General features: G+C 59.2%; 1 protein-coding gene across 4 annotated transcripts in view; it reads right to left on the bottom strand.

Moving 5' to 3' along the window:
- Nucleotides 1–550: 550 nt before the first annotated feature.
- HDAC7 (histone deacetylase 7) overlaps nucleotides 551–18,701 on the bottom strand; it is a 258,148-nt gene continuing 239,997 nt past the window's right edge. For 2 of the 4 annotated variants that reach the window (XM_074934755.1, XM_074934753.1), the window contains 12 exons: nucleotides 16,898–17,018; nucleotides 15,581–15,630; nucleotides 14,079–14,186; nucleotides 13,245–13,300; nucleotides 12,412–12,499; nucleotides 11,107–11,226; nucleotides 8,382–8,479; nucleotides 6,240–6,358; nucleotides 5,497–5,630; nucleotides 4,315–4,399; nucleotides 3,675–3,813; nucleotides 553–3,132 (listed from right to left, as the gene is read on the bottom strand). In XM_074934755.1, the coding sequence (XP_074790856.1) occupies nucleotides 3,087–3,132; nucleotides 3,675–3,813; nucleotides 4,315–4,399; nucleotides 5,497–5,630; nucleotides 6,240–6,358; nucleotides 8,382–8,479; nucleotides 11,107–11,226; nucleotides 12,412–12,499; nucleotides 13,245–13,300; nucleotides 14,079–14,186; nucleotides 15,581–15,630; nucleotides 16,898–17,018 (1,164 nt within the window). In that variant the 3' untranslated portion in view covers nucleotides 553–3,086. Of the gene's footprint in view, nucleotides 3,133–3,674; nucleotides 3,814–4,314; nucleotides 4,400–5,496; nucleotides 5,631–6,239; nucleotides 6,359–8,381; nucleotides 8,480–11,106; nucleotides 11,227–12,411; nucleotides 12,500–13,244; nucleotides 13,301–14,078; nucleotides 14,187–15,580; nucleotides 15,631–16,897; nucleotides 17,019–18,701 lie in introns of all 4 variants that reach the window. The other 2 variants (XM_074934754.1, XM_074934756.1) reach the window with 2 other exon arrangements.

Genomic DNA, 18,701 nt, shown 5'->3' on the forward strand with positions numbered 1-18,701 from the left:
GGTTAAGGCAGCGCGTTGGGGTGTTGGAGGGGGTGAATGCTCTGGGCTGGTGAATGCTCTCCCCCCTCAAGGAGCTGGACCTGGTTGCTTCCGGGGCACGGCATGGTGCGGTGCCAGGACAGGTAGGGACTAGCCTGCCTTAGATCTGCAGCACTGCCGATCAGACTTTTAAAAGTCCGGTCGGCACTGCTGACCAGAGCCTCCAGGGACCCTTTTCAACCAGGGGTTCCGGCTGAAAACCAGAGACCTGGAAACCCTATACATGCCCCCAGGCCAGAGGGCATCATAAAAGCCAGGCCCAAAGAGGGCAGCAACCCTTCTCCAAGGAGCTTAAGCCCAGAAGCTCAGTTCTTCTGAACTCCTGGCCAGCACAGGCCAGAGAACTTCACCCAGGCCCACATGCACTGAGCCCAGTAACATGGCTGGCTATCATCTCTTCCAGAAGGCAACCAGTCTCTGGGGGGGAAACACACCCACAGGGCATTGGCCTCTGGAGGGGACAACAGACCCACAGGGGCATTAGGCTCTAGGGGGAATGTATCAATGGAGCACTGGGGAGGGGACAACAGACCACAGGAGCGTTGGGCTCTGGGGGAAACACGTTCATCAGGCTCTGGCGGGGAAGCCACATCCAGGGGAGCACGTGGATGGTGCAGGCCATGGCGCAGTCTGAGCTGTGTCCTGTGTGTCTGAGCCCCCGGTCGGCGATGCAGCCATATCCCCGCACACAGCTTGTGCAGTTCAAAGGCAAAGAAATATTTATTCTTCCAAGGTCTTTTTTCCTCTTTTTTATATTTTTACAAACAGACTTGTCCCTCTCCCTGCAGACGGCGCCTCGCCAGACACCCAGCCCTGCGTGCCTACCCCACACCTCCAGAGCCTGGCCAGGTATCCCAGGCCCTGCGGTCTGCCCCACTGGTCTCACTGAAATGCATGTCCCCACACTTCCTGTCTGCTTCTGTTTTGGACATTGGCATGGACCCAAGGAGACACTCAGTTCAGCCAAGGGGCGCGCCCCCCAGCAAGTGCTTGTGGCCATCACACAGGCCCCAGATAATGGTCCCAACTGCTCCCATTGCTGCATGTCACATCAGTTTCTGGGCCAGGCCCCTCTCTAAAGAAATGGTGAGGGCTTGCTCCTATTACACTAGAAGACTGGACACAAGGAGTCAGCTGGAGTGAGATTAACCCAGGTGTGGGCTTGCAGCGCAAACTGAAGCTGGTGCTTTGGGGGGGCCTGCTCTTCTCCCAGGAACCTGCTGCCAGCTGGCCCAACTCTGTTCCTCTGCAAAATCTGTTTAAGGGTGGGGGGGCTGTTTTTAGCTCTTCCGTGTTGCTGTGAGATGATACAAACAGTGAAGCCAGGGTCAGGTGGGGGTTGTAAAAGCTGCCAATTCTGGAGGCCACAGGCTCTCCAATGCCATTTCTGGGGTGCAGAACCATTGGTCTCCTCCAGCTGTGTGGGTGGAAGGAGCCAAGGCTACAGGGGCGTGTGTGTGAACCCATGTGGTCTACCCAGGGAGGGGGAAACTCTTTGCAAGATCAGCCCAGATCCTAGTCCCACCGAAGTTGAGGAAAGGAACGGTCAGTCACTGTGTGCCTGTGTACTGCTGGCTTGACAGGGCCCCAGTCTCAGCTGGGGTCTGCGCAGCACCTGGCTTGATAGGACCTTGATCTTGGTTGGGGTCTGTGCAGCAGCTAGCATGACTGGGCCCTGATCTTGGCTGGGATCTGTGCAGCATCAGGCTTACAGGGCCTCGATATCAGGGGGTGGAGGGGTGTCTGTGCAGAACCTTGGATGATGGGGTCCTGAGCTCGGGCAGGGTCTGCACAGCACTTGCGACTTCTAGGGGAGCAGGAACTGGGCTGGGGTTTCTGCTCACTCCAGAGAGGCTCTAGCTGAATCCTGGGGGCTCTCTGGCGTGTTTCTGACGTGTGCACCCTGGGCCAGCTGAGCACTAAGCAGCGCTCAGCCCTGTGGTGAGCGGAGCCCATGTTAGCCCAGAGATGCCCTGGTTCTCCTCGGCAGCTGGGCTGGGGGCAAAGGCAGGCTCCCTCGTGAGGGCTGTCTGAAGGACACTGGGAGAGCCCTCAATGGCTACTCTGGAAGAAGCCCCCCCTCCTGGAGCAGGACAAAGGGCCCCGTTAGACATGGATCCTCAGGTCACTGGCCTGGCTGGTTGTTCCAGGACTCAGATCACCTTGTGAACGTCCATCTGCAGAGGAGTTTGTTCCCCAAAGTCCCATAGAAAGAAGGGTATGTCAGGTGCACATTAGGACATGTGTAATCTGCAGATAGTGCAAATCAGAGGGGCCCCGTCCCCGAGGGCTCACGCTCTGGTTAGTGGTTAAGGTGACCAGGTCCCAGGCTTGCAGTTCTGGGCACATGGGACACTGGAGTCCAGGGCTTCCCTGTGATTTGCATGTCGTCAACCATCCTCTAACCTCTTTTCATTCACAACGGGCTCAAGCCCCAAGTCATCGTGACCCCTAACTCCCACCTCGTGCCTGGCAGGAGGCTCCGATCGCTCCCAGACAAAGGTACAAAGAATGTTCCGTCCCCCCTCCCAGGAGCATGCAGTGCGGGGGGTCCCTGTAGGAACCTTTGGCTGTCTGGAGAAGGGGCACAATCCTGAGGTTGGGTCTGAACTGCACATCAGCCACCACTGTCCATCCCAACACCTGTCCAGTTCCCCACTGCCACCAGGACGAGCCCTTGGAGAAAAGCAGCTCTCCACCAAGCGGGCAGGGCAGAGGCCTTCTCACACCCCGTTGGCCCTTTAGACCCCTGGAAGGCCCTGAGGGGAGAGCAGGTGGAAGGCACTTTGCCAAGCACTGCAGGGTAGATCCTTGGAGAGGGAGTTCCTGGTCCTCAGCTGATCCCAAGCAGGAGGGTGATTCCCAGACAGCAGTGGGCTCCTTTGCAGGTGACCTGCAGATGCCGCAGCTCGAGGGCCAGTCCGTTCCAGGGGTGACTTGGGGAGAGAGGACAATGTGGCAAACAGGGAGCCAAGAGAGCGAGTCACTGGCTAGGGAGAGTCCAGACTCCTTCCTGCCACTGGCGACTCAGAAACCAGCACCACTCATCACTGATTCATGGGTTCCTCTTCCTCCATCAGCTCATCCTGTGGCCTACAGTAGAGGAAATTAGCCAGCATGGTCAGAGGGGGCCTGTTCCCCCTGCCGACCCTCCGGGGAGCAGCTGGAATTCCCCACACACCATGGCCAGAGGGGGCTGCTCCCCCCGCCATCCCCTACTCGTGGGGGTGCACTGCAGTTGCAAGCCCTGGGCACTGAATGCCCTTGGACTGATCTTGCCCTAGTGGGTGCCCTACAACCCCATGGGGCAGACCCTAAGATGTGGGAATCCCCAGGCACTACCCTAGTGCCCCGTGAGGGCAGTTTGTGCTGCACTCACAGAGCTGGTGCAGGCTGGGCTCAGGGGGTTGCTGGTTAGAGGTTTGGGGGCTGGTGGTGAAGCTGGGTTGTGACTCCCCCCTCGACTCCTCTCAGAAAGCCAGCGTCTGCCTGGAGGCCCAACAGGTGTGCACAGCTCGCCCATGCCCTGGTCCCTGGCTGACAGCACATTGGAGCCGTGGTGCCAAGAGGCTCAGGGCCCGAGAGCAGTGCTGGGTTCCGGGTGACCCCAGGGCTACAGGGAATGGCACCGTCACCTCTTCTCCACCATCACTGCCACCGACAAGGAGGCCAAGGCCGTCACCGTCTCCACCTCCTCTGGGTCATGGTGCTGCGCCTCCAGGAACGAGCAGCTCACCTTGGAGGCAAAGCGCTGCACGGCGCCCCAGTATTTACCTGAAAGAGAGGCAGGGCTTAGGGGGGGCCTCCCCATTCCCAGAGTGGGGCAGGAAGAGGGAGGGGTCTTCCCGCTCAGAGCAGAGGAGGAGGAGGGGCGGAGGGCTTGCTGCTCACAGAGAGGAAGGGGGAGGCTGGCCTAGCTTTGCCCAGCCTCTGGCTGTCTGGGGTTTTCCTGCGCTGGGGGTTTTCCCAAGCTCCCTAGAGTGAGTGGCATGGCTCAGCCTTCTCTGGGAGGGAAACGAGACCCTGGTGCGCCCTCTAGCACTGGGGTTGTGCCCCCACCGGTAGCTCCAGGCATGAAGCAGCCATACAGCCAGGGTGCTGGAAGCTCCAGCAGCCCCACCACGCTCTCGAGCCTCAGCTGAGGCGGGTGCTGAGTACCAGTGATGGAGCCTGCTCTGGAGTGGTGGTGTGACTGGGGTCTGGGCCTTGGATGCTGATCCCTCCCATATCCCTTTTCTGGCCCCCCTGGAGTCAGCTCCTCCCAGGGACACTCACTCTGGACCCGGATCACTGCTTCCAAGGAGTGCACGGCATTGGGGTTCGGCTTCTGCCTCATGCTCTCCTCTGGGAGGGGATCCAGCTGCAGGGACAAACGCCAGCCAGGCCCGTTAGCGCGGCTTCCAGCCTGGAGGGGAGCTCAGTGCAGAGTTGTGCAATCCCCCCCTCAGCCCAGGGGGGCAGCGCAGCCGGAACACACTGCAACCTTTGGCCAGCCCTCCGATGGAACGGTGGGCTGTGGGGCTGGCCGGGGTCGCAGCCACGCCCTGCTGCCATACATGGAGGATCTGGGACACTTGGGGCCAGCCTGTCAGACAGGCTCCAGGCTGGCTCTAGGGATACTGGACAGTGTGTCCTGCTTCAGGCAGGTGGAAGAGGAGCAGACTGGTGGGACCACAGGGCCTGTCATAACAGATCAGCCTTGTCCTGCCCCCACATGGGCCCCCCAGTGCTGTAGAAGACAGCAGGCCCCTGCAGAGGATGGTGGGCTGTGGGCAAACAGGGTACCCTGCTGTGTGGCAGTGTCCAGTGGACAGGAGCTGAGCGAATCACGCATAGGAACCAACTTCCCCTCTGTTGGTGGGTGCTCGACTCCCCCTGCCCCTGGCTCCCCCCACCCCGCCTCCTCCCGCCCCTGCACTGCCCTTGCCCCACCCCCATTTCACCGCTGCCCCGAAGTTCCCGCCCCACCCCGCCTTTTCCAACCTCAGCCCGCCCCCTGCCCGCCCCCTTCCCGCCCCCATTCCACCCCCTTCCCCCAAGTCCCCGCCCCTTGCCCTGCCTCTTCTCCGCATCCTCCACTCCTCCCAGAAAGTCCTAAGCGCTGCCAAACAGCTGTTAGGCGGCGAGGGGGAGGAGCAGGGATGTGGTGTGCTTGGGGAGGGGTGGAGAAGGAGGCAAGGAGGGGGGAGCTTGGCTGCTGGTGGGTGCGGAGCACCCGCTAATTTTTCCCCATGGGTGCTCCAGCCCCAGAGCACCCATGGAGTCGGTGCCTATGGGCGAGTGCACCCTCCCCTAACTTCCATGAGATCCAGCCCCAGGCTTTGCCTCACTTGCCTCTTGCCAGTTCCACAGGGCAGCAACCACTGGGGCAGGGCCAGGGAACTCGGGCTGCCCCCCAGGTCTGCTGCCCTCACCACTGGGGCTGGGAGGAGCACATGCCAGAGCTCATTGCCTCACCTCATTGCCCAGCAGGGCGGACACGCAGGCCTCCGAGGCATCGCAGATGGCTGTGAGGTCATGGCCCCCTTCCAGGGCGAGGACGATTGCTCCTCCTGCCAGACTCATCAGCTGTCGGGTCAGGTAGCCGAAGCCTAAGGAAGAAGAAGCCAAAGGGGCAGCCTGTCAGCCACCCTGCTGCACTGATCATGCCCAGGCACATGCCTGCTTTGCAGACTGCCCTGGTTACCAGGAGCAGGGCTGACAGGAGCAAGCAGCTGGCATTGGACTCCAGCCCAGACAATCAGCCTCGGGGACTCTGTAACCCCGGGACCATGTGTGCCAGTGACTGGAGCAACAGGCTGACCTGCCAGGTGGGGCTGGTCAGCTCTCCCATGGCTTCCCCATCCTGCTGGGAGGGGCCTTAACGAGCACACAGCCAGCAGGGCTGAGTCACTCAGTCCAGGACTCTCTGGTCAATCCAAAGTGCCAGGGAGCAAATGGGGGTGGCTGCTGCATCACAGAGCACAGGCCTGTGCTGCTATTACAATAACCCCCCCAATAACCCCACTCTTGCCCTGGCCTTTGCAATGTGGAGAGCTCCTGGAGCAGCTCTCCCCTCCTCAGAGCACTTCCACACTGGGAGCACATTCCTCCCCTACTGGCCTCCCGTAGCAGCTCCTGAACCGTCCTGTTCCAGGCAGACCCAGCCCCGGCTTGCTTTCTAACCCGCCAGTGCAAGAGCATCAACTGCAGCTCCTTACATTTGGCAGAGACTTTGTAGCCTCCCAGCGGTGGCGGGTGGCCGTCGGCTGCGTCAAACCCCGCAGACACCAGCACCACGTCTGGGGAGAACTCATGGGCGATCGGCATCACAACAGTTCTGACAGGGAAGGAAACACACATTCAGCAAGGGCAATGGCCTGGGGCTGAGGACACAAAAGGTACCCCAGAGCAGGTATCAAACTCCAGGCCAGAGGCCAGAACTGTTCTGCTCGATGGAGTCCCTGTGACGTGCTGGTTTGGCAGGATCTATGCTTTCTAGCCCTCAGGGTAGTGAAGCTGGCCTTCTCAACATAACCTGTGTACCAATGCAGTGACGTCTTCTGGAGCCTACAGACAACCTGAAACAATTGCTCTGGGAGGTGTGAACTCCCTCCCACTCAGAGATGGGGTGTTCACTCTGAAGAGTAATGATTTCACTTGATATGTCACAGCTAACTAGTTGTTGCTGATCATTTTATCAGATGGGTTGCGAATGGAGTGGGCATTTGCCGCTGATGGTGGAGGGAGAGGGAAGAAATTGGGATCCGCACCAGGAAAGGAAGCGAAGGAACATATGGCCAGGGCTGGGGGTGGGGAAGGAAGAGGCGTTTGGGGAAGAAAAGGCTGAGGCTACTGAAAGACACTGAAGAGAATGTCTGGATTAGATAGTACATGAAGGTCGCACAGTCTCCTTGTCAATAATGGGGCTCCACTAGAGGCTGAGGGTCCCGCGTGTACATCCCAGAGCACAAATCCACATGGATACTGGCTCCCTCCCAAAGTGCCTATGCCTCTCACAGAGAGACAGACAGACATATACTATGCACAGCACAGCCAGACACTGCACATCCCCCAGGGATAGAGAGCAAACCACAGGAACACTGGATCCCAGACACAGACAATGTCCGTTCAAAGGAGCAGCCCCAGCATGGCCAGATTCCCTGGGTCTGTCTGCTGGCCCCTCTCCAGCATATCCCAGCTGGGAGCCTAGGGCTAGGCTCCTGGGGACAGCAAGAGAAGCCAGGGTCCATGGCTTCAGCCGCAGGCAGGTGGGGAACAGAAGGGAAATGACCAGGCTGTTGGTTCAAAGGGCAGGATATTCCGTGGGCTCCCTGGAAATGCAGCCTCTCAGAGGGGCTGCTGCTCACAGGGACTTTGGGGCTGGATCAGACCCTCTTCCCCTTTCAGCCCTGCTGCCGTAGGAGGCATGGCTGCCCTAGGGCTCTGGGAAGGAGGAGGTCCTGGACAAAGCAGGGCAGGACCTAGGCAGGTCTGTGGACAGCACGTTGGCCAGAAGTGTTGAGTGGCCCGTGGGTGGGCTGGCTCCAGTATTGCTGCGTAAACAGAGAGCTATTTATAGAGTCTTTCAAGTAAAGCAAAGCACAGGTGTGGGAGTAGAGGGGACGACGCCCGGCTGTGAGCCCATGGCCGTGTGCGCTGCGCTGGCTCACACAGCGCCTGCCACTCCTGGCTGATGCTTAGCTGAGCCAGCAGAGCTCCTTAACGCCCTGGGCCGGGTCAGGGAGACCCAGGAGCGGGAGGGGGGGATCGGTGCATCTTCCCAAATGGATGGGGTTGCATCTTTCCAACCCCCCATCCTGCTTTGGGCTGCCCCGTTTAGGGCCACCCAAACCTTCCTGATTTGGACTTGCCCCCAGGGTCCTCCCAAGAGGCAGGATTCCCAAGGCAGTCCCTAACCATTCCCTGCGGGAGCAGCCAGTGCTGCCCCTGCCAGCTGTCAGCTACTGGGTGCCATGGGAGGGCCATGGCTTGGGACAGAAGGGGAGGGGGCCGTGGGGGTAGAGACAGGGAGGGACGTGGCTGGGGACAGCCACAGAGGGGCGCGGCTGGGGACAGAAGGGGTGGGAGGAGGGCTGGGGACAGTCGGGGAGGGGTGTTGCTGGGGACAGAAGGGGAGGGAGGCGTTGGAATGGAGATGAGGAGGGGTGCGGGTGGGGACAGCCAGGGAGGGGCACGGCTGGGGACAGAAGGGGTGGGGGGAGGGCTGGGGACAGTCGGGGAGGAGTGTGGCTGGGGACAGAAGGGGAGGGAGGCGTTGGAGTAGAGATGAGGAGGGGTGCGGGTGGGGACAGCCAGGGAGGGGCACGGCTGGGGACAGAAACCCCCCAAAGGAAGGCTACCTGAAAGCTGCCAAATACTCCGGATCCCCCATGGGTGGGTCGAGCCCACCAGTCCAAGCCACATTGATATTAAATCCCTCGCCAGCGCCAGAGCCAACCTGGAAGACAGAAAGGAAGAGTGCTGCAGCAGAGGGCATGGTGTTCAATGGCAGGGCCTGCCGTGCCACGCCAGGGAAGCTCTTAGCTACACACTCCACAGCCAGGATTGGCTCCAGTGCCAAGTTCCAGCGGTGCCAGACTGGAGACCCGTGTAGCCCACAGCTTGTCCCTGGGCTCAGGTTCCAGCCCAGGAAAATGGCTCCACCTCACAGGAATTGTCAAAGCAGAGCCCTTGAGGTGCAGTAAGGAGCTGTGGTGTTTCCCTATGGCCTGTCACCCCCTGTGCTTTGCACACTCTCCACTGCAAGCCAGGGTGAGTCCTGACAGCTGCTTTACCTGGGCTCAGCAGCGCTTGGAGACGGTCTGGGACAGGAAGTGGAGGGGAATCCTGCCACCAGCCGAAGCTTGTCAACGGGACATTTAGAATTAACTCTTGGAATCGGTTCCCCAGGGGCGTGGGGGATTTGTCCGTCCCTCACAGCCTGTCAACTGAGGTTGGCTCGACCATGAGACCTGGGCTGGGGGACAGGAGTCATTGTGCAGAACCTCTGGCCTGGGAGGTGCTGGAGCTCAGACTGGGCAGTCAGAACAGTGCATCAAGGCCTTGACATCCCTAAAATAATAATCCCCAGTGGGATTCCTGCAGGGGAAGCCCCAGGGGCCCAAGTCAGGGTTGCTCTGCACCTGTGCGATGGCTGCACAAGGTCAGGCTGGCAGTGAGGGGAGGGGGGGAGGCTTGATGGACATGGTGGCGGTGGTGGATCTCAGTGCAGTCTGCTGCTGAAATGGTGTTCTCGGCCAGACGGGGAGCCCCCCAGGCCTTGTCCTGCACAGCTGGGTGTGTTTGAGGGAGGAGCTGACACTCATTTCCTGTGCCAAGCACCATCAGCAGCTGCCCCGTGAAACCATGGGCCTGGCATAGTCAGGAAGACGTGGAGGAGAAAGTAGCTCATAATGTGCTTAGTAACCACAGCTACTAGCTAAGCATCATAAACCGTCCTCAGCAGCTCTGCCATCCCCCTGAACGAGGGCCGGGAGCCACACTGGAGCTCGACCTGCCTCTCACCGCTCAGCACAACGCCCCTTCGAAAGTACATTGTAAAGGACAAGGGACTAGATGGTATCCGTGTTCTGCCTTTCCCCCTCCTCAGCCCTGCTCCCCGAGCCAGGCTCGCCTCGAGGGCACCGCAGGGAGAACACGGCTGGGGTGTGGGCTGCTGCGGCACAGTCTTGGGGGAGCTGTACAGAGCACATGGCCCTGAAGTCAGGGGCAGCACGGCCTTGGGGGCTTTGCAGAGCACACAGCCCTTGGGGGGCCGGACGGCCTTGGGGGAGCTGCGCAAAGCATAGAGCCCTGGGGGTTGGGGGCAGGATGGCCTTGGGCAAGCTCTGCAGAGCACCCAGCCCTGGCGGAGGGGGTGGCCAGGGGAATTCCTTACCAAAGGAGCTAAGCAAAAATCAGCCAAGGACAGCAGAGAGGTGCGGATGCTCTCGAGCAGGCAAAGCAGTACAGACCCTGCTCATCCTCCCTCACCCTGGCCAGCCTCCCCTGCTAAGACCTCACCCAGCCTCCCCAACCAACAGGAGCCCTGTGGCCCTCCCCAAGCTTCCTCAATCACCCCAAGACTTCACTAAACTTCCCCTCAGCCCATCTCTTGTCCAAGCTTCCCCGATCCCTGCCCCTGTCTCCACCCGACCTTCCCCTGGTGACCCCAGGGACTCCCTCCAACCTCCCCCAACTTCCTGCCCTACACAGGACCAACCCCAGCTCCCCTGGGCCTGCCGTGGTCACCCTGTGCACACCCAATTTCCTAGAGTTTAAGACCAGAAGGGACCATCATCACCATCTGGTCTGAGCCCCTGCATCACATTCCCAGCCCATGGATCCACCGAGGGCGTCCTGCCTTTGGCCCAGTACAGCTGGTTGAACTAGAACGGATCTTGTAGAAAGTGACAGTCAGATTCCGAGCCATGGAGAACTCTCCTCATCCCTAGGGGAGCTGTTTTGATGGCTAACTGCCCCCTCTCCCCTTAAACATTCGCACCCTATTTCCAGACTGAATTTGCCTGGCTGCAGCTCCAGCCATTGGATTTCGTTCAGCCTTTGTCTGCACGATTAAAGAGCAACCTGCTCTCAGAAATCTCCTCCCCGTGTGCGTGTTTCCAGGCCTAGGTTGACTCTTCCCTGCTCTCTGTTAAGCTAAGGATCTGCCACTCCTTCAGCCCCTTGACCTTACACAGGGTCGCCAGGGCTGGGATGGTTCCTGGAGATTTTCTCTGAACGTCCCTTTTGCCACCATTCGTCTCCAGGTGTGGGCTCTTGGCTCTAGAGCGCAGACCTGCCCCAAACATGTCAGGCTCCACCTGGCCGGGAGCATGAGTGCCCCACTGGCTCTTGGCAGTTGCCCATGTGAGCCATGCGTGATGCACAAGTGCTCACGAGAAAGGAGTGCAAAAGGGGTCAGAGTGAATCCATTCAACAGGGCATCTGGCTAGCTCTGCTCCTGGCACGCTCCAGCCTGGGCACCCCACGCTCTGCCCCTCGCATGCTGTCCCCATCCCCTTGTCTTTTAGAGGATGCGGAGCTGAGGTAACCTGGGAGGGGCTCAGAGGCTAATGCTCTCACCTCATCGGCTGCCCCACTGCCAGGGAAGAAGTTGCCGTCATCATGGCGATGTAACGAAATGTAGAGAATGTCTGGGTCTTTGTAGAACACTTGCTGGGTGCCGTTTCCATGGTGAACATCCTGTGTGAGAGAGAGGCTGTGAGCGAGCTCTTCACCCTCTGTCCACGGGATGGCCCTAGACCCAGGAGCCCAGAGGAGTCCAGGCAGCACAGGGACTGCTCAGACCTCTGCCAAGTGTCTTCTAGGCACATGGACTAAGGACATAAAATAGCAGACAGTAGCACCATGCTTTGGCCTTTCTCCTCCTCCATTTACACTGGAAGTATCAAAAACACTGAGAAGACGAAGACTTCAACTGAGGAGATTGGTCCAGGCTTAAGCGAGAGGCCTGTGTATTAAAAATTGTAACATCCAGTGCAGTGAGAAAATTGCTTGATCTAAATACTGCCTAGTGTAATAAGGTTTCAGATTTAGACTGTACGCTTATCTTTTATTTTCTTTGGTAACAATCTCTGACCTTTTATTCCTGCCACTTATAATCGCTTAAAACCTAGCATTCTGTAGTTAATAAAACTGTTTTATACTTTACCTAAAACAGTGTATTTTGCTTGAAGTGCTTAAGAAATCCCAGCTCAGTTTACAAAGGCTGGTGCATGTCCTTTGCATATTGAAGGAGGGGGGGACTGGGTAATAAACATACACTGGCCAGGCTTCTGACCAGGGCAGGACAGTACAGGTGTGGGGTGTAAGGCTGGGGATCTGGGGGGAATTGGCTGGTGCCTTTCTCTGTGTAATTCACGAATGGCTTTGGGAGCATTCATGCAATCTAGCTGGGTGTGGGGCTCCACATGCTGTTATGCTCAGTGATAACAGCACCTGGAGGGGTTTGCTGCTTGCCACTAGCAAAGCAATGTGTGAGACAGCTCAGGCTGGAGAGTTAAAGGGGTACAGCGGTACCCTATTTCCAGGTTGCACCCTGGGGATCCTGCCACACCCACTCACACAGCTCTGCCCCTCAATCCTAACCCACAGCCCCCTCCTAACCCACCCACTCAACTCTGCCAGTGCCCCTCAATCCCAACCCGCAACCCCATCTGCAAAGCCACTGGCCTCGAAGATAGGACAATGCTGTACTATCCGTGTACATACAGATTACTGGGGACATGTGGCTTGTTGCATCACATACAGCTGACTGGGCTCTGCCCAAAGCTAGCTAGTGGGAGGAACCATCGAGAACAGCTCCAGCCTGAGGAGAGGACAGAGTGGGGAGAAGCCGGGGGGCCAGTGGGGCTGGAGGAGACTCACCCAGTCCACAATGAGGATCTTGCTCAGCTTCCCCTTCTGCTGCAGCTGCTTAGCAGCGATTGCCACTGAGTTGAAAAAGCAGAAACCCCTGCAAGGAGGGAAGAGCAGGAGCTGGTCAGTGCCCAGGCACCCTCCCCAAGCAGCCACTGCATCCTCCGAGACAGCCACTACCCTACCCATGCCTGTGGGTTCTCCTGCCCCTCCAGAAAGGGTGAGTTCTCCTCTCCCCCACCCCCTGCATGGGGTGGGTTCTCCCCTCTCCACCCACTGCCCTCTGGGACGGGTGGGTTCTCCCCAGGGCCGGCTCTATAGTTTTTGCTGCCCCAAGCAGTGAAAAAAACTGCTGCCGCGGACAGCAAAAGGAAGAAGCTGCTGCCGATTTGCCGCCGCAGCAGGCAAAGGGGAGAAGCTGCCGCCGATTTGCCGTCGCGGCTGGAGGAACTGCCACCCCTTTCTAACTACCTGCCGCCCCATGGACCTGCTTGGAACGCTGGTGCCTGCAGCCAGCCCTGGTTCTCCCCTCTCCTCCCTCCAACCACTGCCCTCTCGGTGGGGTGGCTTTTCCCCTCCCCTCACTGCCTCCATGGGGTGGGTTCTCCTCTCCTGCCTGCCCAGACACTGCTTGTCAGTCCCACTCTACACAATGGGGAGCCAAGGTTGGAGGCTGGTAGCTCAGCAGGGACTCCCAGCTTGTATGACTAGCTACTACAACACATGGGATCCGTATCATTTCCAGCCTACTCCTGGTGAGAGGAGCCTGGCAGTGAGCTGGCCTGGCCCAGATTCCTCGGGCAGGAAGCAGACAGGGTCAGGAGGCAGATGATGGCTCTTACATGGCTGTGGAAGGGTCCGCATGGTGTCCTGGGGGTCGCACCACAGCAAAACCGTTCTGGGGGTAAGACAAAGATGTGATTGTGGGGCTGTTATTGTCCACCTCTTCCTTCCTCCTTCCCCCCCGCCCAACCCCACCCCCAGTGCACAGGCCAGGCTTGCCCTGAGGGTGTCAGGGGGTGCTTTGTCCAACCCCAACGCAGTCTGGAGGACCCCGAGGTGTCCCTCTCACCCCCACACAGAAGTGCCTGGGCCTGCCTGGCCCTACGGCCCCAAGAGACTCTTTCTCAGCCCTGGGGCCCCTGCATGGAGCACGCCGCCATTAGACCCCCAGGTGGCTCCGGTCATGGCACTCAGGGGTGTGAAACCTGCTCCTGCACTCTCGCATCAGATGCTGCTGTCAGTGGCCCCCTCCCAGCTGGGCCCTTAGCACTGGCGCTGGGCAGGGAAGGCTGCCATTCATTCCCATGCTGAATTAGCATCTCTCTTAGCTTGAGCCAAAGGGCAAAGGTAATTTCCAAGGGGCACCAGGCCCTGCTGCCTCTGCTTCTGAGCTGGCTGCCTGAACGAGCCCTCTAACCAGTCCTGCCAGCGCTCCCCATTGCCCCACCCACATGAAGTCCAGGTACCTCCAGGTTACAGAGGGAAGTGTCCTGGGGCCTGCTGTACAGGGTCCCAGACTCTAATGGGCACATGCCAGGGCCTGGAGCCATCGACAAGACCCACACAGGAGGTTGTAAACACCCCCATGAGTCCCCATCAGCCGGGGGAATGGCCAGGGATCCCCACCCCAGACATTGGCACGATGTCAGTACTCATTCCTGGCCTCCTCGTACCTTGAGCTCCCTCGTGGCCACCTTGAAGGCCAGGTCAGTGACGCTACCAGCGGCCCAGCGGGCAGCGTTGGAGGAGTGCAGCTCGTTCCAGATAGTGTCACTATCCACCTGGAAACAAGTGGACAGGAAAGCAGTGAGTGGGGGCAGGCCGCCCCTCCCGGAGCTGGGCACGGGGGCGTCTCTACAGAGGGACCAAAGCATGAAATGTGGGCTGGCTCTGGCAGCAGCGCACTGGCTGGCTGCTTGGTGCCAACAGCTGAATCTCAGTCCTCGGAGGGAGGCCGAAAGTGACCAAACCCCCAAACTCCACTTCCCAAGCCAGTCGGGCAGGCCTCTGCACTTCGAGTCCCCAGGCTGGGCCAGCTATCCAGGCGGCTAGCTCCCTGCGTGGCCCAGTCCTTAGCTGAGCAGGGCCAGAGGCGGGGGGGAGTCCACTGCGGGCTCTGCACAGCGCGGCTCCCCTGCGCCTGGGGCTGGGGCAGGGATGGAGAAAATGCATTTTACCTTCTTTATTTTATTTTACTGTTAAACAAACATCTTGGTTTGATCAGGATCACGTCATGGGCCGAGCCAGAGCGGAAACCTCAGAGTCTCTTCTGATCAAGTCCATGTGTGCGGCTCAAATGCCCCCTCTGCTCACAGACAGGGGGCAGCGTCCAGCCGAGGAGCCTTGGCTCTCCTGCTCTGGGGGACCGGATGGGCAAGAGGGGAGGAGGGGAGGCTGAGAAGGAGAGAGAGAGCAGATGGGACGGAGGGAGCCAGTGACCCAGCAGCAAGGGCAGGGGAGGAGGAGAGCCAGAGCAGGGAGCGGGAAGGCGAGGAGAGAGTGAGACACTTCCTGAAAGACAGAGAGACAGAGAGAGGAGAGGAGAGGAGAGGAGAGGAGAGGAGAGTGCAGTGAATGGACAGAAACCAGGGCAGCAAGCTGCGAAAGGAGAGAGGCAGCAGGGGAGTCTGGAGCATCGGGGAAGGTGGACGGCTGGTTTGCTCTCCCCCAGTGATACTGCTCTGCCCCTCTGACCTTGCCCCACTCAGGGCCCACCCTGCTCCCCTGACCTGCCTGGGCTGGGACCATCCCCGCACCGTCCCCACCCCCACCCCAGGCCTCTGTGAGCCAAATGCTTTTGGCAATCGGGGCCCCAGGCTGCCAGGGCCTGGTTGAGCCCTCCCAGCCAGGTCATGGGGCACTGAACAGCCAACGGGGGGGTCGCTCTGATCCTGGGATCCCATCACCTGGAGCGGACCTTGGTCCCTTGAGCTATTCCATGCACAGAGAATCCATGGCTTCCTCAGATGCTATATAGTCCTGGGGCCAGCGTACTTGGCTAGGCCCTGCTCCCCCACACAGGGCGAGGGCAGGGGAGCTGTGTTACTAAGCCCCAGTGTTACTGAGCCGATGCCTGTCTCCGCCTTGGGAAGGGGGGCTCCTGCTCTGCCCAGCCTGGAGCCACTCACCGCAAGTCTTCCCCCCCAAGCCCCCCAAGGCAGAGCCTGACACTTACCCCCACCCCCCCACAGGGTAGCATGACGAACATCCTCTGCGACAGGATCCCTGCAAGAGAGAGAGGCAGTCAGGGACCAGGGTGGGAGGGCACGGGGGCCACTGTAGGTTGACAGGCAGGCAGCAGGAGCAGCTAGGGGTTGGGGGGCAAGAGGTACCTGGGGGTGAGTGGCAGGAGGCATCTGGGGGTTGGGGGTCAAGAGGGTAGGAGATTCCTGGAATGTGAGGGGGACAGGAGACACCTGGGAGGAGAGGGATATGGGGGGCAGGAGGCACCTGGCCTGGCTGCTTGGCGAGAGTTCGGCTTTGCCTTTCAGCATCTGGCGGAGGTGCATGGCCAGGGCTGGACTAAGCCTGCAGCAGCAGGCACCTGGGCAGGTGCAGGGGTGTGTGCTGGAGAGTGAAGATGCAGGGTGCTGAGTGCAGTGCAGAGTACAGGAGTGGGACAGTGTGGAGAGCTGGGGTAGAGGAGGTTGGTGGCAGGATTGGGGCCAGCTGTCACAGCTGCATGTGTCTGGCAGCGTCATGGGGGCAGCACCCCACGGGTATTGCTCCTACCCCTGCCCAGGAGTCAGGGCACCCCAATCAGGCTACTCCCCAGCCCTCTTCTTTGAAGGGTTCCTGCCAGGGACCTCAGGAGCCTGTTCCATCTGCACCGCCAGGCGAGAGTAGTTGAGTTTAGGAGCATTGTCCTGGCCCAGCTGCAATCCCACATCCTCTTGGCTTGGGTTGAGCAGCCCCAAGCTGCCTGCAGTGGGGGCACGGCAATGAACTAGAGCCAGCACCCCACCTCCCTGGGGTTAGTGCCATGGCACGCAGCGTGATGGAGTCTTCACCCAGGGCTCTGGGCTTAGCCTGGCCATGTCCACCGCACATTCTACCTCCAATTCGGCACCTGGGGTGGCGATGCCAGTGCGATGCCAAAGTGCAAGGCAGCAGAGAACCAGCTCTGTTGTGCTCTGGGGCCCACATTCTCCCTGCAGCCTAGGAAGCCAACCTGCTCAGCTAGTGCAGGTGCACTTGGGTCCATGTTTTCCAATGTGCCCAACTCCCAGCAGCTCCTTCTGTGTCCTGGCCCTTAGCCCCTAAACAGTGAGCAGAGCGCATTAGCGGGCCCTATGGATCGGTGCTCGTGGGGGAGGGCTGGACTCCAGTGCGCAGAAATGGAGAGGATGGGGCGAAAGTTGCCCAATGCCCGGAGTGTGTGACCCAGGGACAGCCCCCAGATGGCTACATGCGATGGGGCAGTGGGGCCCCCAGTGCCCCCAGGAGGCAGCTTGCTGGCCTCTATGTGGGGAGGGGTGGCCCTGTCTCCTACCTGCCAGTTTCCCGTTGTCCAGTTTGAGGCGATTGAGGGGGTTGGTGCCATAGAGGAAGACGTGGCGCTCAGTGTGCACTGACTGCAGCTCCTCCAGGGTTGCCTTGCGCCCCCGCAGACACTGGCAACAAGTGGGAGCAGGGCAAGTTAGCAGCATTGGGAGGGAAGAACAGGAGGCAGGGTTGGGCATTACTCCCGTGCGTGCCTACATGCCACCGCGGGCAGAAATCCCAGTCCCTGCCCTCAGCTGAAGAAACAATGGGCCTGAATGAGAGCGGCAGGCTGGAACCAGCATCTAAGCACCAGGAAGGGAGGCCTGGGGGTGGATCTGTTGGGGGCTGGGAGTCCCTCGGGGCTCAGTGTGCTAGCCCCTCTCTCAAGGACTTGCTTGGTCTTCAGGGTCTCAGCTTTCTTTCAAACCAATTGCAAGGCCGTGTCTGCACAGCAGTTGCACCAGTTCAAAACTGATGTTAGTTAACTGGGTGAGGACCTGGCCTTGCTGCTTTGAGCTGAATTGGCTTGAGCGTGATTGAAGCCTTGTTTACATGCAAAGGCTGTAGCGCTTAACTGTAGTTAAGTGGGGAGTGAGGAGACCGAGGGAGCTGTTGGGGAAGGATAGCTCAGTGGTTTGAGCATTGGTCTGCTAAACCCACGGTTATGAGTTCAATCCTTGAGGGGGTCATATAGGGATCTGGGGCAAAAATTGGGGATAGCCCCTGCTTTGAGCAGGGGGTTGGACTAGATGACCTCCTGAGGTCCCTTCCAACCCTGATATGATATTCTATGGTGCATTGGCAGGTCCACTGCTCACCTGGGTCCAGTAAGCCCAGATCGGGTGGGGAGAGGGCACCTTTATCCCCGTATAACCGTGTCTGCACTGGGGCTGTACCCACAGAATTTCTGCAGTAACCCCTCCCCCTCCACGGCTCCAAGACGTGCAGAGCAGGCCTTCACTTGGGCTAAGCGCGTCAACCCCAGCCATTCGCCCCAGTGTAATTAGACCAAAGGCTCATCCCCAGAACAGTCCAAGGCAGGTGAGAAAGTCCAGCACTGTCATTCTCCTAGCAGAGGCGCTCTCCTTCCAAGAGGGGCCTTTGGCAGTTTAGCTTATGTGACTTTAGATGCGTTTTCAAACCAAACTGAAAGCAGCCCCGTGTAAACTGGAATCCAGCTGGGGCTGGCACTGGGAGAGCACACGTGATTTAGCTGTGCTGGGAGGTAGGGATGGACGCTCCCTGGGACACCAGGTTAACACTCTCCTGTGTACGCAAACCCCAATCTAGTGAGACTAAGGCCACATCTACACTACAGAATTATATCGACTTAGCTTACGTTGGCACACAGCCACCGCAGCTATTAAATGGCTTGGCTCCTTGGGTGCGCGTCCTCCCCAGGAGCACTTGTATCCATTGCACTGTCAGCGTGGGGCATTGTGGGACAGCTCCTGGAGCCAGTAACAGTCGACATAAGCAATGCAGTGTCTGCACCAACCCTTCATGGACCTAATGACATCGACTGTAGTTGCATTGCTCGGGGAGGCGGTGTTACTAAACTGAGGAAGAGGCAGGAGCCAAATTTAAGTGAAAACTCGTCCACAGCTAGGTTGACGCCAGGCAGCTTACGTTGACCTAACCATGTAGTGCAGATCAGACCTGCTGCAAGCTTTCTAATATAGACAAGGATGTACACAGACAAGGCCTGACTTTGAAGGGTCTGAGATGGAGGAACCACTTCAGCAGGGGCTAACACAGATACCTGGGATGATACGTAATGTCCATGCTCTCCGCTAGGTCCCAGCTGTGCA

This window comes from Natator depressus, chromosome 20, assembly GCF_965152275.1.
Source record: "Natator depressus isolate rNatDep1 chromosome 20, rNatDep2.hap1, whole genome shotgun sequence".
Taxonomy (NCBI): Eukaryota; Metazoa; Chordata; order Testudines; family Cheloniidae; genus Natator; species Natator depressus.